General features: G+C 34.3%; 1 protein-coding gene and 1 long non-coding RNA gene across 3 annotated transcripts; one reads left to right on the top strand and one right to left on the bottom strand.

The window, feature by feature from the left end:
* The first annotated feature begins 1,938 nt into the window (after nucleotides 1-1,938).
* Nucleotides 1,939-6,334, top strand: LOC115989288 (protein FAR1-RELATED SEQUENCE 4-like). Of its 2 annotated transcripts, XM_031112960.1 has the most exons (6): nucleotides 1,939-2,323; nucleotides 3,289-3,348; nucleotides 3,447-5,509; nucleotides 5,655-5,833; nucleotides 5,946-6,032; nucleotides 6,124-6,334. In XM_031112960.1, exons 3-6 carry the CDS (start codon nucleotides 3,451-3,453, stop codon nucleotides 6,265-6,267), a joined length of 2,469 nt encoding a protein of 822 aa, XP_030968820.1. In that variant the 5' UTR covers nucleotides 1,939-2,323; nucleotides 3,289-3,348; nucleotides 3,447-3,450; the 3' UTR covers nucleotides 6,268-6,334. The 2 variants fall into 2 exon arrangements, with proteins under 2 accessions (XP_030968820.1, XP_030968821.1); XM_031112961.1 differs by lacking the exon at nucleotides 5,946-6,032.
* A 907-nt stretch (nucleotides 6,335-7,241) lies between these two features.
* LOC115992630 lies at nucleotides 7,242-9,272 on the bottom strand. The gene is made up of 3 exons (XR_004092579.1): nucleotides 8,982-9,272; nucleotides 8,561-8,730; nucleotides 7,242-7,578 (listed from the first exon to the last, which is right to left on the bottom strand). It is a non-coding gene; the product is annotated as an uncharacterized LOC115992630 (long non-coding RNA).
* Between the last annotated feature and the right edge of the window lie 12,924 nt (nucleotides 9,273-22,196).

Raw genomic sequence — 22,196 nt, 5'->3', positions numbered from 1 at the left:
TGTGAGTGAGTTTTGCCATTGTTCCCAAACTCACATTTAAGTCTAGAGTCTATTATAGGGTGTTTTGTCACGGAATAGCCAAAGAAAGAGATTGTAAAATTGTGATTTACAACTATGTTTTGTGTTGATTTTATTCCATGACAAAAAAATGTTGTAATTGCTTTAATTTTGTTCCTTGTATTTTGTGGGATTTTATTGTATTAGGTTTAGTATTAAGTTAGTGAAGAATCGAGCATGAAATGAAGATCAGTGTATTTCAAGACTAGCTCAGGAGAAGTTTGCGAGAAGGGTTCTCGCAAAAAGGGCATGTGAGAAGCACATGACTGGAAGCTGAAGAGTCGTGCCAGGTTGTCAATTTCGCGAGTATTTCACGGGTAAGGCCTTCCCGCGAGATACCCGTAAGACTTTCTACCTGGAGGATTTTTAAGTGTGATTTTCTTACCCGTCACCTATACTATATATACCCTTATTACCCATAAATGTAAAGGAGGCCATTCAGAAAGAAAAACCCTAGATAGGTTTTCTACAACACACACTCCCATCTTTTAGAGAGAGAGAGCTACTCATCCTTAGTGAGAAATCATTCTAGCCTCTTCTCTTTCCCTCTCCCATTGTCATACCATGAGAGGAGATTTGTACCTAAATACAACCCACACCTTTTTATAGTGTAGAGAGTGTTGTGGAGCTTAGGAAGCTTTGGGGATTTTCCCAAAGAAGTCAGTGAGGCTTGGTGGATGCAATTGGGCATATTGTGGGATTCGTAAAGTTAGACAAGACACGGTTTCGAGAAGTCTTGTTGCAGAAGGAGCTTGGAGGGCTTAGGTACATTGGATAGATAAAGCTTGGAAGGTTTCTTGCTATTCGTGTATTCCAACTTATTGTCTAGTAGATCGATTTACCGCTTGAAGGGTGGCTGAGAGGTTTTTCACCGAATTCTTCGATTTCGTCTTCGATAACACATTAGCGTGTTATATTGCGTTTGCATTCTCTCTTTCCTTACTCTTGTGCTTTACTTTTATTGCTTATTGTTCATGCTTATGCACTAGAGTAGTTTTATCGGTTTATTGAGCTTCATTTACTTTTGTTCTGCACTTTGATAAGTTAGAGTAAAAGCAACCAAACTGTAATATTTTAATTGGGGGTCTAAATAAGCTCTTGTGTTTTCACACAAATTCGAGCTTTCAGACACAATAGATAATTTTGTAAGAGAACTAAAGAATGAATACTCCATCAAAAAATAGAGATAGCACAAACCTCTTTTGAATGTTCTCCATTCAGTTAAATTATATTATCCTACTACTAGAATTTCAATGTATTTTATAGATAGCAATACCTACAAGTAGGACAAATGAGTGGTTGTACAACTTGAATTGAACAAATTTTAGTGTATTTTATTTATTGAATTGTAATGTTAAGTTATTGTCTTCCAATATGTAAAATGTTACTGCGCATTGTGCAGGTTAAATGCTAATACAATATAATTTTAGAGTATGGTGTCATTTCTGTATATATGATGGTTCTTTATCATCAGGCCAAAACATCAATAAAATTTAATATTCTTCTATAATACTATTAGATGAATAATATTAAACCCATATTTTTCTACAACAACTAGAAGAAGATAATAACAACAGTAATAATTATGTTTATGTGACCTTTAAGGAGAATATGAAGACTACTTCTGGTATTTTTCTGCACGTCAAAGTCGAATTTATCAAATATAGCATATAGACATTATGACTAAAGTGATAAAAACAAAAGGAATATGAGAATTAAAAATAAATTAATATTCTTTAAATTTATAACAAAATATTTAAATGCAGGCATTTTCTTAGCATTCTTTTTGGATTTTGATCATTTATGCAGTATTGCAATTTTCATCTTAATAACATGCCTAAAAAAAGGAGAAATGCTACGTCTACAACAATTCTACAACATTTTTACAACATTGCTTACCTGTCACTGCCAAGTCACAAAACACAACTTAAATAATCTGACTTGGAAAACTTAAATAATCTGACTAGGAAAAGAAAACAAAAATAAAAATAAAAAGATTAAGAAAACAAAACTAACGATTAGATGAAATTCAGAACATAAGCAGATTTAGGGGTTTTGTAGAAAGAAGAATATTACTCTCACACACCGGAGGCGGAGGTGGAGGCGGAGACGGAGGCAAACGGCAGAGGGCAGAGGCGGAGGCAGAGGGCAGAGGGCAGAGGGCGGAGGCGGAGGCAGAGGGCAGAGGGCAGAGGCGGAGGCAGAGACGCTCACTTTCTTCTCCCCGCCGTCGCACATCGTCGAAAAATGGGATTACGACAGAGAAGTAATTTTCCTCTTTCTGTTTTGTATTTGTTTTGTGGGTTTTTGATGGGTGAAGTGTTAAGAATATGAATCCTAGTAAATCACCATTTGTTTTCAAACTAGACGAACACTATGGCAGGGAATGATTTTTTTTTTTTTTTTAGAACCCATTTTACTGCTGCTTGGGTATTTTTGTTTCTTAGGATGCAAAATGGTGAAAATATTAAAGATTTCATCATTCATTTTGTTGTCTGCAAAATATTATATAGAGCAAAATTAACAATATTATGTTATGCCAAATATGATTTTTTATATTTTATAGGAATATCATTAAAATACTCTGAAAATGGGATATAAAGGTCTTAGAGAAGCCAACAACGTGAGAATGAAAACTATTAGCTCACAAGAAGTCACTGCACAAGTAATTGTCTAATAATTAACTATTTATGTCTTTATATTGAACAAGATGTATTGGACTCGTTGTTCAACAAATACTTTTTTTGAATGCCAACTGAGTATGGTAAATAGATTGGTTTCAATTGTCCAATAACTTGATAATTAGAGTCAAGTTGCATTGTGATTGTCTTTTTTTTTTTTTTTTGGCAAGTGTGCTGAGGATGGATAAGAGATTTAGCTGGTAATAAGTATACACATAAGGGCAATTGAATAATTTTTGATTGAGTGGATGGTCAGAAGCTTGCTTGCAGACAACTTATATAGTGTTCGTTGTGATTCTTATTTGAGTCTTATTCAATGTGCACCACAAGACCACCAATATTAAGTCTTCAGTTGTGATTGTAATTTTGTTGTTTCTTGCTCTGTAACATTTCATTCTCATTGAAAGAAAGCTGGACTTCTCTACATTCACTAATTTAACCATCATACAGCATGGGAAACTTCTACATTTCTTGCGTTATATGCCCCCCATTTTTTGCGTTGTATTTGGTTATGAGAATCTATTGACTTATTTCATCTTGAGTGTTTCAGGTAATTGCTAAACTTGAAGATCCTGCTGTGAGTTAGTACTGTGCTTTACGCTTATTACAGGTAGAGACTAGTAGTTTTTTTTTTTTTTTTTTTTTAATTTTAATTCCATTTTCGTACTTTGTTTTAAAATACTGTGCATTATATAATGTATATTGCAGACACATGGAAGAAGAAATAACTAGTGCTTCTAGGTTTGTAGAGTTGAATGAGCACAATAGTGATAATAAAATGAAGGATACGGTGGATCTGAAAAATAATGAGTTGAATGAAGATAGTGTTGAGAATGAAAAAGAGGAAACAAGAAAGGTAGAAGATAAAGTGGAGGATCCTTGTGTAGGAATGTTGTTTGGTTCCATTGACAATATCATGGAATATTTTACAAGGTATGGTAATAAAAAGGGTTTTGCAGTGGTTAAAAGAACATCTAGAAAGGGACATAATGGGGAGGTGGAGTCTTTGACTATAGCTTGTAATCGTGCTGGAAAGCAACAGATTAAAGCTAGCAACTCACTTAAAGCGCAGCCACAATCGAAAACAGGTTGCAAAGCTCATTTTAATATGATTCGATGCTTAGATGGGTGGATATTGAAATCCATGGAACTTGACCATAACCATGGATTAAGTCCAAGCAAAACCCGATTTTATAAATGCAACAGAGTATTAAAACCACATGTGAAAAGACAACTTGAGTTGAATGCCAAAGCTGGTATTAAAATGAACAAGAGTTTCAATTCATTGGTGGTTGAGGCAGGGGGGCATGAAAACTTGCCATTTCTAGAGAAAGATTGTAGAAACCACATGGATAAAGTCAAGCGTTTGGAGCTCGGGGAAGGAGATGCTGTAGCAATGAATAAGTACTTTTTAAAAATGCAAGCTGACAATTCAAATTTCTTTTACACGATGGATTTTACTGAAGATGGTCGATTAAAGAATGTATTTTGGGCAGACGCAAGAAGTAGGGAAGCATTTAAAGAGTTTGGTGATGTGGTTACATTTGACACAACGTACTTGGTTAACAAATACAACATGCCATTTGCTCCTTTTGTTGGGGTAAACCATCATGGACAATCGATATTGCTAGGATGTGGATTGATTTCAGGTGAAGATACAGATACATTTAGATGGCTATTTGAGTCTTGGCTTACATGTATGTCTGGAGTTCCTCCTAGTGCAATAATTACAGATCAAGACAAGGCCATGAAAAAAGCAATACAGATTGTTTTTCCAAAAGCACGACACCGATGGTGCTTGTGGCATATCTTGAAAAAGTTGCCTGAAAAATTTAAAGGATATAGAGAATATAAATCAATCAAATTTTGTTTGAAAAATGTTGTTTATGATTCCTTAACAAAAGAGGAATTTGAAGAAAGGTGGGGTAGGTTCATTGAAAAATATCATCTTGAAAGCCATGAATGGTTACTTGAGTTGTATAATGAAAGGTATTATTGGGTGCCTGCTTTTGTGAAGGATACATTCTGGGCAGGAATGTCAACCACACAGCGGAGTGAAAGCATAAATGCATTCTTTGATGGGTATGTACATCATCAAACAACCTTGAAAGAATTTGTAGAACAATATGATAAGGCTTTGGCAAAAAATGTGGTAAATGAAAATACTGAAGATTTCAATTCATTTCAGTCATCCATACCATGTTTTACTCATTATGCTATGGAGAAACAATTTCAAAGTGTTTACACAACATCAAAATACAAAGAGTTTCGAAAAGAGTTACTAGGGAAGGTTTGTTGTAATTTTTCTTCATGTAAGGAAGATGGTGTCATTTCAGAATACGAAATACGTGAAGATGGAGCATTTGGAGAAAATTCCCAGCATGCAACCTTCCTTGTTTATTTTAACAAGGATACCAATGAAGTAAATTGTAATTGTCGGTTTTTTGAATTTAGGGGAATATTGTGTAGGCATCAAATTACGGTGCTCTTTCACATGAAGATTGATCAGGTACCAAACAAGTACATCTTGAAAAGATGGTGCAAAAATATTAAGAGGAGCCACACCAAAGTTCGCATCAACTATGACAATCGGCTTGTCAAACCTGAAACACAACGCTTTGATAAAATGTACAAAGCCTTCAATGAGGTTGCAGACTTGGCAATAGATTCTGAAGATAAGTGTGAGAAGGTGGTGGCACGAATTCTTGAATTAAAAGGAGAGTTCAAACAAGAAAAACTTGTTTGTGGAAGTAATGAACCCATTTCTACAGGTATTTATTGTTTGTTGATTTCTTTTTTTTTCTTTTTTTTTGTCTTATCATTTTATTTTGCGTCATTTTTGTGCCTACTTATGTTTTAGGATTGCATTTTTCTATTAATAAATTTATTTACTTAATCAAAATAAAATGTCTATAGGTATTCCTACAGATTCAACCTCATGTGGAGATGATCTTGCAATTTCTAAAGAGACTAAAAACATACTTGATCCAGTAGTGGTTAGACAAAAGGGACGACCACCATCTAAAAGGAAGCAGTCAATAGTTGAGAAAGTTGTTAGAAAAAAGGAGGAAAGGAAAAAGAAAAAGAAAACCAAAGTAAGTGAGAGAAATGAATTCAAGAAAAAGAAGGTTTTAGTATATTTCTTGTTGATTTTAAATTAATAATTGTTTATGGTATTTACTAGCTATTATTGTTTACATTTTGTAGATGGCTACTAAGGTTGAGAATGTGTCTTGTACAACCCCTACTATGGGATTGAGGGTGCTTGGAGTACAAAAGAGTTTTAACTTAAATGTTGGAATCTTTATTTTGTATCACAAGGAAATTAAGATTTATTTGGTTTAATCGTTTAAGTATATTGAATTTTATATTGTACATAATGCAGGAGTTGGAACTGCAACAATCACAACAGATTGGTAAAGAGAGTTATAAAGAATCCATCATGTGGCCAAACATTAATTGCCCTCCTAATATCATCGGGATGAGTCCATATTATGGGCTGCCAAATATGCTACAAGGAGGAAACTAGCCATTTCAGTCAAGTATGATAAGACAAGTGGTTGGAATGCAACCATTTAGTTACCATGAAAACACATCTCAGGCATGTATTTATTTACTTTGCTATTCTTATGTGTTTCTGATTTTTTTTCTTTTTTCTTTTTTTCTTTTAGGGTTAACTGTTTGTCTACCTACACCTAATTTCTAAATATTGTAGTGTTCTCTTTACATTTAAAGAACTCATGAGACTCAATTTGAATTGTAATTTATCATGTTGTAAAGCATGGTATTACTGAGAATAATATTCTTTTTAATATGCAGTTGAATTTAAATAGATTAGGCATTTTTTTTTCTTTATTCAATTGCTTCTCATATATGTAATTTTATTAAACTAAATGTTTTCATTTTGTTTTTTAGGATGATTCTCCACTCCAGAAGGCATGTTATGATTTGTCAAATGAGCATCCAAGCAATTCTATTGGGAAGTTTGGTACCAATGATGTGACAAAAGTTGAAAATCCAAAATTACACGAAGATGGCAGGGGCAATTAGTTTGTTTATGATATATAGGGTCATAAGATTAGTTTAAACATGGAAACTTGACGGTTAATATTTTTGTCTCATAATGTAGCCCATTGGGCAACCTTTTGTAATAAGGTAGGAACCTTCTCTAACTCTAAAACATTAATGTAAAAGTTCTTTTTAAATGCAAATCATTTTTTATCATCATCTGTTTGTACATAATTTTTTTCTCCTTTGCTAACATAAGTTGGCTAATATTAAGAAGCAATAAGTCTGTTACAAGATAATCTCTCTTTATTGAGGTACAAAGATGATCCACCATAGGCGGCATATTTTGAAACCAAACAAAAGCATCATGGCTATTATTGCCCATCTTTGACAATAGTTGTGGTAGTTAGTTATCATAGAAATTATATATATCATATCACAACAAAGGAAAAAAGAAAAAAACAAAAACAATCTTCAAGAACTTTATTAACCACAACTGGTTTTACAATATCCACTTAATATTATAACAACTAATTAACAAAAAAAATCTAATAGACTAATTCTATGACTAATATAGACTCTTGTTACAAAGAAACGGTAAGTATACAACACAATAGGTGACCAAAATATACATCAACACCCAAAATAAACAAATACATCAAATGATTGCAAATAGCAGTTTTGTCTGCATTGCATTCCAATTTCCAACATCTATGCTTTATGATATCCACTAGAGGAAGTACATCTTGAACAAAACCCCACTTGAATTGGTGCTAATAGTAGCAACATTGCCTTCCAAAGCCAAAATTTGAGCTTCCATGCTTTAAGAGATCTACAAAAGGAAGTACATTTTAGACAGCACCATAATAGAATTTCTTCACACTCTAACCAATATTTTCCAACAAGTTTCCAACATATCTAACTGTACCATGTGCAACTAGTTTCCAACATATCTAAGTAGACCTAAAATATTTTGAGTCTACTGCTACATTTATTAAGCTTAAATTATTACAATCATTTGAACCTTTTTAGGATTCAAAGAAATAACTTCACTCTCAAAGTAAATCCAGAGAAAAACTGTTTCTTTGCATCATATAGTATAAAAATATAAAACCAAGAAATTGTTTTCTAGAAAATGAGTCATGTTTAGGAAAACATTATTAGCTGAAACAGGGCATAGAAACATCTTGAACCTGACTGATGCTGCATAAGCACCCTGTAGATGCAAGGATAAGTAGACAAACTAACTTCAACTAATGATGAGCAACAAATAGATTTATATAGAAAACTTCAAGATGATTCGATGAACTTCAACACATCATGCTTCGACATCTAAAATATTTTTGTAAGTCCCAAAAAATATCTAGGGATTGGTTGAAAACATTCCAAGTTTGGTATAGCACTTAACAGATGGGGCAAAAGTAATACACAAATCCTACATAAGCATACAATTATTCAATAACAAATATTAACGGCTCATGATTTAGGTGCAATGTCAGACACAAAAATCACACTAACCATGGTTCTAGAACTAGATAGGCTAAACCCAAAGAGAATTTAGCAGTAAAATGTAAGTGTAACCGATTTAATAGGTGAAACACTAGGCACTGCACAAGCTGTGCACCAGCTACCAACAATCAATGGTTAAAAGAAAACACAATCGATAACATTAAAAAGACGCATCAACATCAAATCCCCATGGAATACTTAAGATTGTACATGAAAAAGCAAAGAATTCCATAAAGTGGGTCATGTTTCCAATACAAACTAATGTTTTAAGTTTTTCAAATATACTTGAGAACCTTGAAACCTACCATGACACTGTGAAACCAAAATTTTGACAATTGGAGATCCAGTCCACAACCACAAGCAAAAGAAACCGCCCGGAATTCAGAGCGTAACAGTTTGCACGCACCTGCAGTATCTAGTCGGTGCATAGGACAATAATTGTTGAAATTAATCGAAACCCATTACAGTAATGCACCTGAAAGTTCAAATTTTCTAAATCATCAGCAAAAAAATCCCTAAATAAAGGGTACCAAATCAAACACAACAGAGTAAGGAGCACCAAATTTTCAAGAATTCGCAATTGAAATTTTTAACACAATTCATTCTTTTTTTTTATTGGTAAAATTTAACACACAAATTCAAATCCCAAAAAGCATGAATGCGAAAGAAAAAATAATCAAATTAAAAAACCTAGAAATAAAAAGAGGGAAAAAATATAAGGCTTACATTTTCACTGCTAAACGACGTCAAGAGGGCAGAGATGTGCGACGGCGGGGAGAAGAAAGTGAGCGTCTCTGCCTCCGCCTCTGCCCTCTGCCCTCTGCCTCCGCCTCCGCCCTCTGCCGTTTGCCTCCGTCTCCGCCTCCGGTGTGTGAGAGTAATATTCTTCTTTCTACAAAACCCCTAAATCTGCTTATGTTCTGAATTTCATCTAATCATTAGTTTTGTTTTCTTAATCTTTTTATTTTTTGTTTTCTTTTCCTAGTCAGATTATTTAAGTTTTCCAAGTCAGATTATTTAAGTTGTGTTTTGTGACTTGGCAGTGACAGGTAAGCAATGTTGTAAAAATGTTGTAGAATTGTTGTAGACGTAGCATTTCTCAAAAAAAAGAGAAAAAAGAGACAATATATTAATAGCTTATATGGTTATATTCCTATTGCCATTCACCATTTTACAGGATGTCTTGCACATGGGTCACACATATGGGGAAGCTTCATTTAGCAACAAGTGAAAATAAAACATACTACAAAGATGAAAAGCGGATCAAATGAGACAAGAAAAAGTGCTTCTGTTGCATTAGATATATCCCAATCCCATTCTTCAACCATCGAATCAGATAAAGTTAAGACTTAAGAGAGAGTAGTTCATCACCAATAAACCATATAACAAATAATCAAAGCCAGGAGTGAGATACATCCGAATACTTCAGATACCTCTGATGTCCAAAATAAGAACTCTCCAACCTATATGGTTGAAATTATTTTAGTTCTTTAACATATCAAAGCATCTAGCAATAGCCAAATTATTATCACAAGACAGATTACAAAACTATTTTGAATCAATCAAGGCTATTTCTCAAAAAAAAAAAAAAAAAAAAAAAACTAAGAACACAAGCAAATCAATAACACAGAAAACACATCCGCAAAAGAGAAAGAAACAAATATACTCAGAAGGAGCTATATGTCTTACAAGCGCTTGGTCGCACCCCCAAAACTCATAAAACACGAGAGTGAAGATGATTTGATTCTTTGTTTTTGTTTTTTTTGTTTTTTGTTTTTATACGGTAACTTGCTCTACCTGTGATTGGTTTTCCACTAAACTTAAATATATGGTTTGGATTAAAAGCATTAGAATTGATGGTCATGATCTTAGTAGGTACCGTACCCACTAAAAAAATAGGGGTACCGTAGAACAACCCATAACTCAATAATGGTGTTATATACTTTTATAAAGGGTGAGTTTTGTTTAACTTTTTGAAACTGAACTTTTTGAAAAAGTGAAGTTTTTAAAAAGTGCAGTATGAAACTGAGTTTTTGTAAAAATTAAGTGTTTGGTAAAAGTTATTAAAATATATTTTTTGAAAAAATTGAGTGTTTGACTAGCAGTTATAAAAGTGACAGTTTGAGAGATAAATTATAAAAAATGACAATGTATACATAAAAAGAATTCTTTATTTTAATTACATCTCTTAATGAAAGTTATAGACAATATTTTCAAAAAAATTTCACAACAAAGTCTATATGACAAGTTGTTAATGTTAGGAAAAAAAAATGTCACTAGTAGGTCTAGATGAGAACTAATAACAACTTATTATGTAAATTTTATTATGAAATTGTCATAAAAATATTCTATCAATAGTACTATTTTTTTTTCTTCTAAAGACAAATAGTACTAATTTATAAAATTTAAAAATATAATAAAATGTCATAATATTTTCACAATACTAATTTAAAATTAATCTTTGTAAAATAAAATTTTATTAACATCACAATTATGAAAAAAAAAATTGTGAAATACCTTATGTTTCTACTCTCTATATTTTCTTCCACGTTGCTCTACCCAATCCAAAAACTCTTTTAAACTTTTTTCTTTCACCTTTTTCTCATCCAGTCGTTCACTTCTTCCTCACCTTCTTATTTTCATTTTCTTTTACTTTCCTCCACACAAACCCCCACACACTCCACCACATATTAGTAAAGGACTTCAAGATTTTTAGAACAAGATCGTCAGCCGGGGCTGTCTTCTTCTTGTTGTTGTTGTCTCCAGCTGACTTATTAAGCAAAGAACGTAGCTGATTTGCAATATCACGGCCTTGAACAAGCGCTTCTATTGCCTTTTTCTTGCTAGAAGGTAAGCTCTCAATTATTAAGCAGCTTTTCCTCTCAATTAATTTTGTTTTCCTCAATTTGCCTCTTGCTCCCATGAGGAATCCCTCGATGCTTACCCCTATTGTTTCCATCTTCTGCTTATTCTTCCTTCTTTATCAAATCACACTAGTAGCTTCTTCCATACCTCCTCGTTATGTCCCTGTTGATGATATTACCCTCGACTGTGGCAGTGCCACTTCTGGCAAATCGATGGACTTGAATGGGCGTGACTGGGCTGGAGACTTTCTGTCCAAGTACTTTCCCGAAGAACTTAATAATCTCAAATCTAAAATCTCTAAAGCCCCAGTAGGACGCGTCGTCACAGGAGCCCCTTACTCCACTACACGTATATCTTATTCTCAATTCACGTACCTATTTCCAGTCACCGTTGGTCCGAAATTCGTTCGGGTGCACTTTAACTCAGTCATTTACCCAGGTTTTGAAGGGTCTAAGGCCTTTTTCACTGTCATAGCAGGTTCGTTCACCTTACTTAGAAACTTCACTGCTTTCGTTCCTGATGATTCTTTGCAGGAAAAAACTTTCTTCAAAGAGTTCTGCATCAATGTCGGGAAGGATAAAAAATTGAACTTAACCTTCATCCCTTTTTCAACCACTTTCCATGCTTTCATTAATGGAATTGAGATTGTGTCCATGCCTGACGACCTGTACTACAAGCCAGAAGGTAAAAGTATGGAAGGCATTCCTAATCTCAGGGGAAATCCTTTCTACGTAAACGATGACATGGCACTTGAGATGGTTTATCGATTAAACGTTGGTGGGTACTTGATAGGACAAACGGACGACACTGGCTTGTTTAGAGTGTTAGAGATATATATTAGACATATTAGCCCAATGTATAGGCTCAAGCCTAATTCTACTTTGTGTGCAAGCCAAGTCTCCTACTTGTACTAGAAGTCTATTAGTCTAGGGTTTAGTCTACTATATATACTCATGTTAGGGTTCATTGTAACACAGGAGGTTATTATACTACAGTCTCATACAATAAAGATGTAGCCCTTAAGAGATTCCTCCGTGGATGTAGGCCGTAAGGCTGAACCACGTAACCCTCGTGTTCTCAGTGTTCCTCCTCTATGCTTCCTCTTCCGCATCTACTCTAGCATACACAACATGATATAACACATCTCTATGCTAATATTTAACATGGTATCAGAGCCAAACTCTGTTCTTGGCGTCAAACAAACATCTCTAACAAGCAAAAGAAGATTCTCACGTGCACACCACCATTAGTATATTCAACATGCTTGTATGTTGGATTCAGATTTCACAGCATCTTGCAGCCGCCATGGCTCACTGCTGTGTCCAAATCCTCGAGCCCAAGCAATCCGTGCCTCTCCCTATCAGATATATGCAAATCCAAGCTTCGCCTGATGAAACCAACACCACAGACGTGCTCCAAGATCTCCCGCAATCAAAACCCAGAAATCCGGTCACCCGAAGCTTTGACATGCGCCTCCGTAGCCTCTGGAAAATCTCTCACGTGCCGCCATAGATTCCTGATTTCTAGATTGCCTTCTACGCACACGCGCCGCCCTGCCGACCTCCTCGTCCGCCGATCTACGAAACCTGTGATTCTGGCCCGCATCCAAGATTACACGCGCTCTCACGCGCTTCCAGGATTTCTGGCTTCTCCTTCACGCGCCGGTGAACATCACACGCTCCTGCCAGGCGCCGGAAAACTACTGCTGATGTCATCTGACGTCACCAGATGACGTCATCACTCCACGTCAGCAGCCATGCAAGCACCTCCACATCAGCCCTAGTCCACGTCAGCGACACGTCATCAGCCAAGTCAGCAGTGTCGTCTCGTCAGCACCACGTCACCTAGCTGACCGTTGACCCGGACCGACCCGACCCGACCTGGACCACCCGGATTTGACCCGTGAGCACTTTGACTGTTGACTTTGACTCTGGACCAGTTGACTTTGACTTTTTGTTAGCGGTTGACCAAAAGTCAAATTTTCCAAAAAGGGCCTATCTTACTCAGTTTTTTGCGTAGATTCCGATTTTGGCCTCTGTTTCTTCATTTGAAACTCCGAAATTGGACATTTGGCACATTATTCATTGTGGTTTCTTCAAAGGCATTCTTCAAGGCATCTCCAAGTGATCTTCTCATGCTTATCCAACCTCAAGCCTTCATCGAGCTTCCGCCTTGAGTTTGAGGGAGGGTGTTAGAGATATATATTAGACATATTAGCCCAATGTATAGGCCCAAGTCTAATTCTACTTTGTGTGCAAGCCAAGTCTCCTACTTGTACTAGAAGTCTATTAGTCTAGGGTTTAGTCTACTATATATACTCATGTTAGGGTTCATTGTAACACAGGAGGTTATTGTACTACACTCTCATACAATAAAGATGTAGCCCTTAAGGGATTCCTCCGTGGATGTAGGCCGTAAGGCTGAACCACGTAACCCTCGTGTTCTCAGTGTTCCTCCTCTATACTTCCTCTTCCGCATCTACTCTAGCATACACAACATGATATAACACATTTCCATGCTAATATTTAACATAGAGAATGGCCCAGAGATGATAATTATTTCAAGGGTGAAAGCCAAATGCCACACGACCAATCTATGGTACTCGACTACACAAAAATACTGAATTACACTGATGTCTATCGGTATGCAAGGACAATGGGTTTTAACCGCACCAAGAACAGGCTTTCCAATTTGACGTGGGAATTACCAGTTGATATGAGATTTTTTTACCTGGTGAGGCTTCATTTCTGTGAAATAGACCCCAATATGAATGTCGTTGGTCAAAGGCGGTTCAAATTTTTTCACTCTCCAAATAGTGCGTAAATACAACAGGAAAAGTGAATTGTTGTAACAAAAGTTAAGAATTTGTATCTCGATCGGCATGGTTACATTTGAACAAAAAATTTTAATCTACATCTGCAAAAAATTATTGAGAATTTCAATTTATGCCCATAGCAATGTTAAATTTTAATTGATATCATCACCTACGTCAAGTTACAATTGAGCATACTAGTAACCATTTTGTAAGTTCAAATCTTTCAAATGAACATTCAGTGTGCAAATTAGCATAATTTCAGTATTATAATTAGATAGACTCATGAGAATTTATATAGTACAAACTTTGAGGTAATCTTAGTTTGTAGTTTTGTACATGAAATCATAATGGCTCAAGTTCTTAATTTCTCATGAAAATGGTCAGTTGTTCTCAATTAAAAGGTGTCTACCTTCACAATTGGATTTACACCAAAGGGAGGATTTTTCTAAGCTTGACACGGACAGCTGAGTTTTAGGCAACACACAAGTAGGAGGCCAGAACGTTAATGAATTGGCTGAAAATTAACTTATTTTCAGCCAACTCTACTCTCCTGACTCCTCTACTCCCTTTTCTGATCTCAATCCAAACGGGCCCTAAGTGATCATCTCAAGATATATGACAATCAGTTATATCCAATACATGTCCACAAGCTTTTCTTAGAAGTAGATGCCCAATCAGTAATCCTTCCTGAAGAGAGATTCTAACCTCATTTTGGACTCTCACGTATCAAGAGCTATGGTTAATGATTGTAGGGCGCTACAGTCATGGTACAATTGGAAATCTTTCAGCTTGATCGCTCACGTCGAGAAGGAAACATTTTTGTTTTAAAATCTTTGCAAAGAAAGGTCATATGACTAATGTTCCTTGTATATTGTAGTCGAACTCTCTCGGTAGTTTTCTAAGCTAACTTAACGCAGATGCTTCGGCTGCATATTAAAAATTTAAAACTCTTTGATGTTTAGTTTTTTGTCTAATGCTTTCAACTTCCACCCGGAAAAAAGAAATAAAATAAAATTAAAAAAAAAAAAAATTGAATTCAGAAACTTTCCCGATTTCATTTATCTAATTACTTCGGTGCAAAAAAAAAAAAAAAGATTTGGAATGAGCAGGAGGGAGATGAAGCACCACCAAAGCTAATGGTGGCTTCCGACAATAACGACACTAGGAATTTTTCTTAGAATAATTACTAAGAAACTTAAATTATACAAAATCTAAAAAAGAAATAACTTGAATTTGTCAATGTCACCCAAAAAAAAAAAAATGCTAATACATGTAGTACTACAATTTCTTTCTACTAACAAAGAGAAAAAGAATAAAAAAAAAATGACTGATAAGTGACAAACTGGGAACTGAGAATGTTGAGACAAGAGTAATAAAGTAAGAGAGAGTCTAAAATGATAATAGAAAAAATAAAAATTGAGAGAGAGAGAGAGAGAGAGAGAGAGAGAGATTATATTTGCTATAATTGCGAGCCAAGTCGCTAAGGAGAGCAAAATTGTTGCAATTGTAAAGTCCAAGAGAGCATAACTATTGACATTGCCAAGGAGAACTCACAGCCATAATATTTCTTTTGGTACATTTTTTAAGAAAAAATGAAATTAATGATTATTTTTATGTAATAGGTTGAACGAATTACAAATTTGAATGGTTATGATTTTTATTTTTTGATTTTGAATAGGCTTTTTTTTTTTTTTTTTTTGGATAGAATTTTGAATAGGTTTTGTTTGAATACTTTGTTCACTTGGTTGGTCTAATCTTTTTTTTTTTTTTTTTGGGGGGGGGGGGTTATTTTTGTTGTTATTTGGGCTAATCTCTATTTTCTTTATTTGAGTTTTTTTTTTTTTTTTCCTTTTTTTAAGGGGTTAAGGATTATCGAGCCAAAATTATTTTTAGAATAATACTATATGCACAATATTTTTACAACAAATCTTATGCAACAAGTTATTATAAGTAGATAAAAAAAAAATGATATTAGTATTGAGCTTAAATTATAATCGATAACAACTTATCGCGTATGATTTGTTGTGAAAAATGTTACGGATTTAGCATTACTCTTATTTTTGTTGAATCCAAATTCTTGTGATTCTCAAGTCAGGGTATTTAACATTTTTACAACTATATATATATACATTTTTTTGCAAGTCAAGGTGATCCTGTGACCACCCTTACATAAAGGTGGAGCCGCTACTGGCTCCAAAGACAATAGCAAATTCAAGGCGGTGGAAATTAGAGGAGAGAGATTGGGACGCAGAGGGTGGTGAGGTTTGCTGGAATGTAATTTCTTTATAATAAAAATAATTGCCACATCATTAAAAAACTGACATATCATTGCTTTGTTAGATGCATAAGAAAAAAAATTATTGAAAGTTGATGGAGGAACCAATATACAATAGTGCTTGCTTGAAATTTGAATGACAAAAAGCACACAGTAGGTTATCTTGGTCAATGTTTTAACACCATTGATCAATAATTTAATATAAAATCCTTTAAGATACATCGATAGTTGAGGGTTGATAAATTTAAATCTTAAATGTCACGGTTGAAAACACCAAGTTTCTAGTTGAAGTATAAACTCTTGGCTAATATACAATACTTTTCCTTTAAATTATTTGTGTTCTTTACTTTACTACTTTGTGCTTTTTGTTTAGTGAAGTTTATAATATGTGATAATTAACCAGTATATCCAATTAACTATAATTGAAATTGCATAACCTGTTAATTTGTAACAATGATTAAATTCCACTTAAAATCAACCAAGGGTTTCAAATATTCTTTTAAATGCAAATATAAATGCAATTGTTCCAACTAAGATTTTCTCTCCTTTCTTCTAGAACCATATTCCAAACAGCGAAGATCAGACGGACAGCAAAATAAAGCTCATTGTATGAAGGACTACGCCAATCGGACACAAATGTTATTTTCACAAGCACGCTTTGAACTGCTCCCAACCATTTTGTGGAAAATGCAATTCCCTTGAACTATTAATTAGTAGGAGACGGTGAACTCAATTGCTTAACCAAGTCTTTGTTTTGCCTACAGTCAGAATAGCAATAGTCATGTATTATGTATATTCCAAGCTCTAAGATTTTCATATTAAATTAATTAATTTGCATACACATTTAGACAGCAGATATATACATGAATATAAAACTGCTATGCAATTAGGATGCATCAAGAAACTCTTGACAGAATGGACCACAGATTTAGGTGAATGTCTCCAAAATGATTCAACAACTGCATTAAGTGCTGAAAACCAGATTTCATGTCAAAATTAGAATTAGCAAGCCATAATAATAGTTGACACAAAAGCGTTCGCGCAAAGCTAATTGGAATGAAGGTGCCTTTGTGATCAAAAATCATTTAGGCTAGCCTGTTCGTAAAGGTTGTTATTCATGGCACTCTTGCAATGATGAGAACAACCAATTATCCACAATCAGAGAAGCATTATATGAGGCAAGGAAGCAAGGTTTCAAGAAAATAATCCTATTTCTAAAATCAAATCAAGGAATGAAGCTAATTCAGACACATCGCCTTACTAGCTTTGAGAGTGTTCCCATCATGGATGACATTGCAACATTAAAAAAGATGATTAAGCACATTCACATCCAGGTTGTTCCTCAACTGATTTTCAAGATGGTCAGGGACTAGCAAATATGGCAACAATAAGTTTTACAAAATTCTCCTAGTAAAAAATAAATAAATAAATAACCCAAAATGGTAGGTGACAATTATAAGGACCCTTTTGCTTTCATGTAATCTTGTTAAACCTACAGAAAATTTAGATTCAATAGAATTTGAAGTAACTTCTAACATCCATGTTGTTAGATTATTATTGTCTTTAAGAGCGGGCACCCCGGGGATAATCTACAACAATTTTTTAATTTAGTGTGTAAAGATAGATAATTATTCTTCATTTATTAGTGATCAATATAAGATTATATATAAACCTTTTTAGCATATGATTTTTCATTAATGCATCATACAAGTTGGTCATGAAATTTTGTGTTCGAAACAAGGTAGTCAAGCTCATACCGGAATGTATACCGGTATCAAAACATCGACGTTTCGTACCGGTTTAAATACCGGCCATGTATAGGCCATACCGAGCCAATTTCGGGCAATACCGACCAGTACTGGGCGTACTGGCTGGTACAGAAAAAAGTTTTTATTTTTTTTTTATTTTTTAAGTTTTGTAATTTTTGAATTTTTGTTAGGACAGAATGATAATTTATTTGCATTACTTATTAGTATTATTTGTTTTATTAGTATGCAATGGTAACTTTTAAGCTTTCTATTTTTTATATTGTGTTTTTTTTTTTTTTTTTTTAGTTGATACTAAAGTCTAAAACCATGAATACTTAGTTCTAAATTGAGGAAATGTTTTATGGTAAATTTTTATATTTATTATAATATATATACACACACACATACATACATACATACATACATACATATATATATATATATATATATATATATATATTTATTTATAAATATAAAAAATAGCAGTAAACCCGAAACGGTACACCGGTATTAAATGGTATTCGAAATATATTGTACCGCTGGCCAAACCAGTACAGCCTCCGATACAGTATTGACTCCCTTGGTTCGAAATCTCTAAATAAAAACATAGACTATTTTTAAGGGATTTTTCTTTTTAATACCTAATGTGTATTGACAAGAAAACTGTGTACACCTAAAAAAATAATCAGATATTCAAATATTTTTATTACTGTCGTTAAACACAAGAAAAAAATTTTGTAAGAAAATTCGAGAATTGTTATAAGATTTGATTTTCACTGTCATTTTTAAATGCATCAACTGCGAAGGTTGCTTGGAATGATTCACGTAGTCTAGCTGGTCACCTTTCTTGAGTTGAATGATAGGAACTTTGCATTCCTCTCTATTGAGTGATTGGCCAAAACTAAAGCAACATGATTGATTTGATGGGCAATGAAAGGTAATAATGGAAAAGTAAAAGGGAAAATGAAGACTCTCTAATTGAAGAGTGGAGAAAAAGAAATGTGATTATGCAAAAGTGTTTCAGATGAGAGAAGAGATAGAACCATAGAAAGCAAAAATAGAGGTGATCACGTGGGCTTGGCCATTGCCTACTGGTTATTGCCTACCACTTTTGCTTTATCCCACTATTGCCATAGCGACAATCTAAAGCCTCAACCAGTATGAAGCGGATGAGAGAAAAAAAAGCAAATGACCAAGAGAGCACTAAAGATGGCTTAAGAGAAAATTTGGAAAATGAGTGAGGATTGGAGGGGAAATTCGCCTATTTATAGGCAAAAATTTTGGGAATACCAAACGACGTGACTATTGGTTAATTATGGGCCACCACGTGTCACCATTTAAAAGAAATAAGAAAAAAGAGTGAAGAACAAAAACGAATAATTCTATGGCTCACCCAAAAAAAAAGGAGGACGACCACGGAGTGAGGGGTAGCTGATAAGGAACTTTTTAACTAACTTCATAGCAAGTCTTTCCAAATGAACTAGTCTTCACAAACGGGTTACTCTTCCTGAATGGATTACTCTTCCCAAAATTACCTACCTATCAAAAATGGAAGACTAGTTGTAACTAATGCAAGTTATCACAACTACTCCAGCAAGATGCACATCAAGCACAAGAGCTGACAAGTATGCATTCGTGAGCCTGACTTCATATGTGACCGTCACCCACAAGGATAGACGAGAAAAGATGTGCACACTAAGCCTACATTACAATGCTCGCATCACCTAAGACTCTCCTATATTCAAACAACCGCCGAGAAAGTGATAACTCCCATCTCTTACAAGTCAACTAAGGGATAACTCTCATCTCCTACAAGTTAGCTGAGTGATAACCCCATATCCCTACAATTCAGCTAAGGTAGTCATCCACAGACCCCTATATAAACACCAAGACACCCCCACCTCAAGGTATGCAAAAAATACTATTCACAAACTCCTTCTTTAAAGTTCATAGAAATCATTGAGTTTCTGACTTAATCTTTAGAGGATCATTGTAAGGTTCACTACTCTTTACCTTTCACTGAAGAATGGGGGTTTGGACAAATCTACTAACGATTTTGAGTATCCTCAAGTATGTATATTATGATAAAATAAATATTGTGATATTATGAATATTCTCTTCTTTTCCCGTGACAATTATTTAGTTGGATGTAAGTTTGATTTTAATTTTTGGTTTCTAACTATCACGTTGCTGAACTACCAACAGTCTTAAGTCTGGCTCAATCAACCTCCTATAACGAGTTAATTAAGTTTACGATTAGAAAATACTAAACATAACTCTAATTTCTTTTTTTTTTTTTTGGTGAACAACATAACTCTAATTTCAGTATAGAATAGAAAATTTAAAAATTATGAGAAAAATAATACATGCAATTTAGGATAACAAAAAGGATAAATGTTCACATGCTACTACTCCTATAAAATTATGTATGTACGTTACTCTAAATGCATTAATGGAGACATGCTATTTTTTTAGATACATTTTAATATTCTATATGGGAGGAGAGAGAAATTCGAATCCTAAACATTTTCATTAGAAAAAAAAAAAAAAAAAAAAAAATCATGCATCTAGAAGTTTTTGGTGGGCATAAACTAATCTTAAATTAACTCAACAGTTGAAGTAATATATATATATATATATATTAGTTATAATTATTTGCACAGTTGCACTAGTAGATTCCAGTGATAAAAATGTCCTAGTTTTTTTGTTTACTCTTATTTCGTTATAATTTGTTTTCCTTGCCTCGCATTCCGGTTCGGTAGTCCCATCCCATCACTTTTGGTAAAGGCAGCAAAGGCCAATCTAATCTAAAGCGGTCCACCATAAAAGTTATTTGCCTCTAGAGAAATTGTAATCAACTAAGAATTCCTAAAACGGTTCCTAGAAAACGGAAAAGAATTACTAACACGGTAGCGTAGTGTTTTTTTATATTTTATTTTATTTAAATCGGTAGGTAGCATAGTTAGTACAAAAACAAGATGAAAAAGATGTAAATAAATAAAAAGGTAGTCTTTATTATTTTTTTTTTTTTTACTTTTAATTTTGGACTATACTTTTATTTTTTTGGGAAGGGATTTGGACAAATATTTTAGACATTCATTAATTTTGTTACTTAAGTCATCAAATGTCTTTACATTATACAATATCTCATATGATCCCCAAATTGATTGGATATCAAATTAGATTATATAAATGTTTATTGCATGGATGTTTGTTAGGGCACTTGCAGCAGTGATGCTAAAAAGCTAAAAAACTATTTTTAGCACCACAAAGTTAAAAATGGGGTTGCAACAATGGAGGCATATCTAAAAATTTTAGCTTTTGAGCTACAGTGCACATCGAAACATAGTTGTGCACTGTAGCTCAAAGCTATACCAAAATAATAATATTTTATTTACCTTTTCAATTAAATAATATAAATTACCCTCATCTGTAGCACAGCCCGAACACACTTTAGCTCTTCTCCCTTTCTTTATTTCTTTTTTTTTCCCCTCTCCTCCTCCATGGAGAGATCAGAGATGGACAATGTTGATGATTTCAGTGAGGATCTCGATGTCGAAACGGTGAGACTAAGCTCAACAATGGTTGGGTTCGTGGTTGGGTTCAGTGCCGAAACGGTTCGTGGGTGGTCTCAGTGCCGAAACAGTTGGTGCTCTTCTTCCTTCACCTCTACTCCGCTGCTAGGTTGTGGTTGTGCTCCGGCCTCGTGGATCGAAGTGGCTTTCTGTGGATCGGAGTGCTTGCTCGTGGATAGGAGTGGGTTTCGGCGTACCGGCATGGTGGGTTTTGGCATACCGGCCTGGTGGGTTTCGGCGTATTGGCATGGTGGGTTTCGGTTTTGGGTTGTTGGATTTTCGGGTTACTGTGGGTTTGTTTTGTGGTGGCTGTATTTGTATTATTTTATTGTAGATGATATATTATTTTATTATGTTAAAAGCTAAAATAGATCCACTGTTGCAACATGTAAGTAGGTAAAATAGATAAAGTAACTTTTTGTGATGCTAAATAGCTAAAAATATAGCTCCACTGCTGTGGATGCTCTTAGGTCTCACATTGAAAGTGTAGTAGGTATGGACAACGTACTCTCATAAATAAAATTTAAAAAAAATACTCTCAAAAATACTCAAAAAGAAAAAAGAAAATACTCTCAACATATTCTCAAAAATACTCTCATAAAAATAAAAAAATAAAAAAATAAAAAATAAAAAAAAGTATGGACTACTGACTACAACATTCAG

Source organism: Quercus lobata, chromosome 5 (genome assembly GCF_001633185.2).
Source record: "Quercus lobata isolate SW786 chromosome 5, ValleyOak3.0 Primary Assembly, whole genome shotgun sequence".
Classification (NCBI taxonomy): Eukaryota; Viridiplantae; Streptophyta; class Magnoliopsida; order Fagales; family Fagaceae; genus Quercus; species Quercus lobata.
Note: the sequence above shows the minus strand (reverse complement) of the source record. Positions and strands in the feature narration are given on the sequence as shown.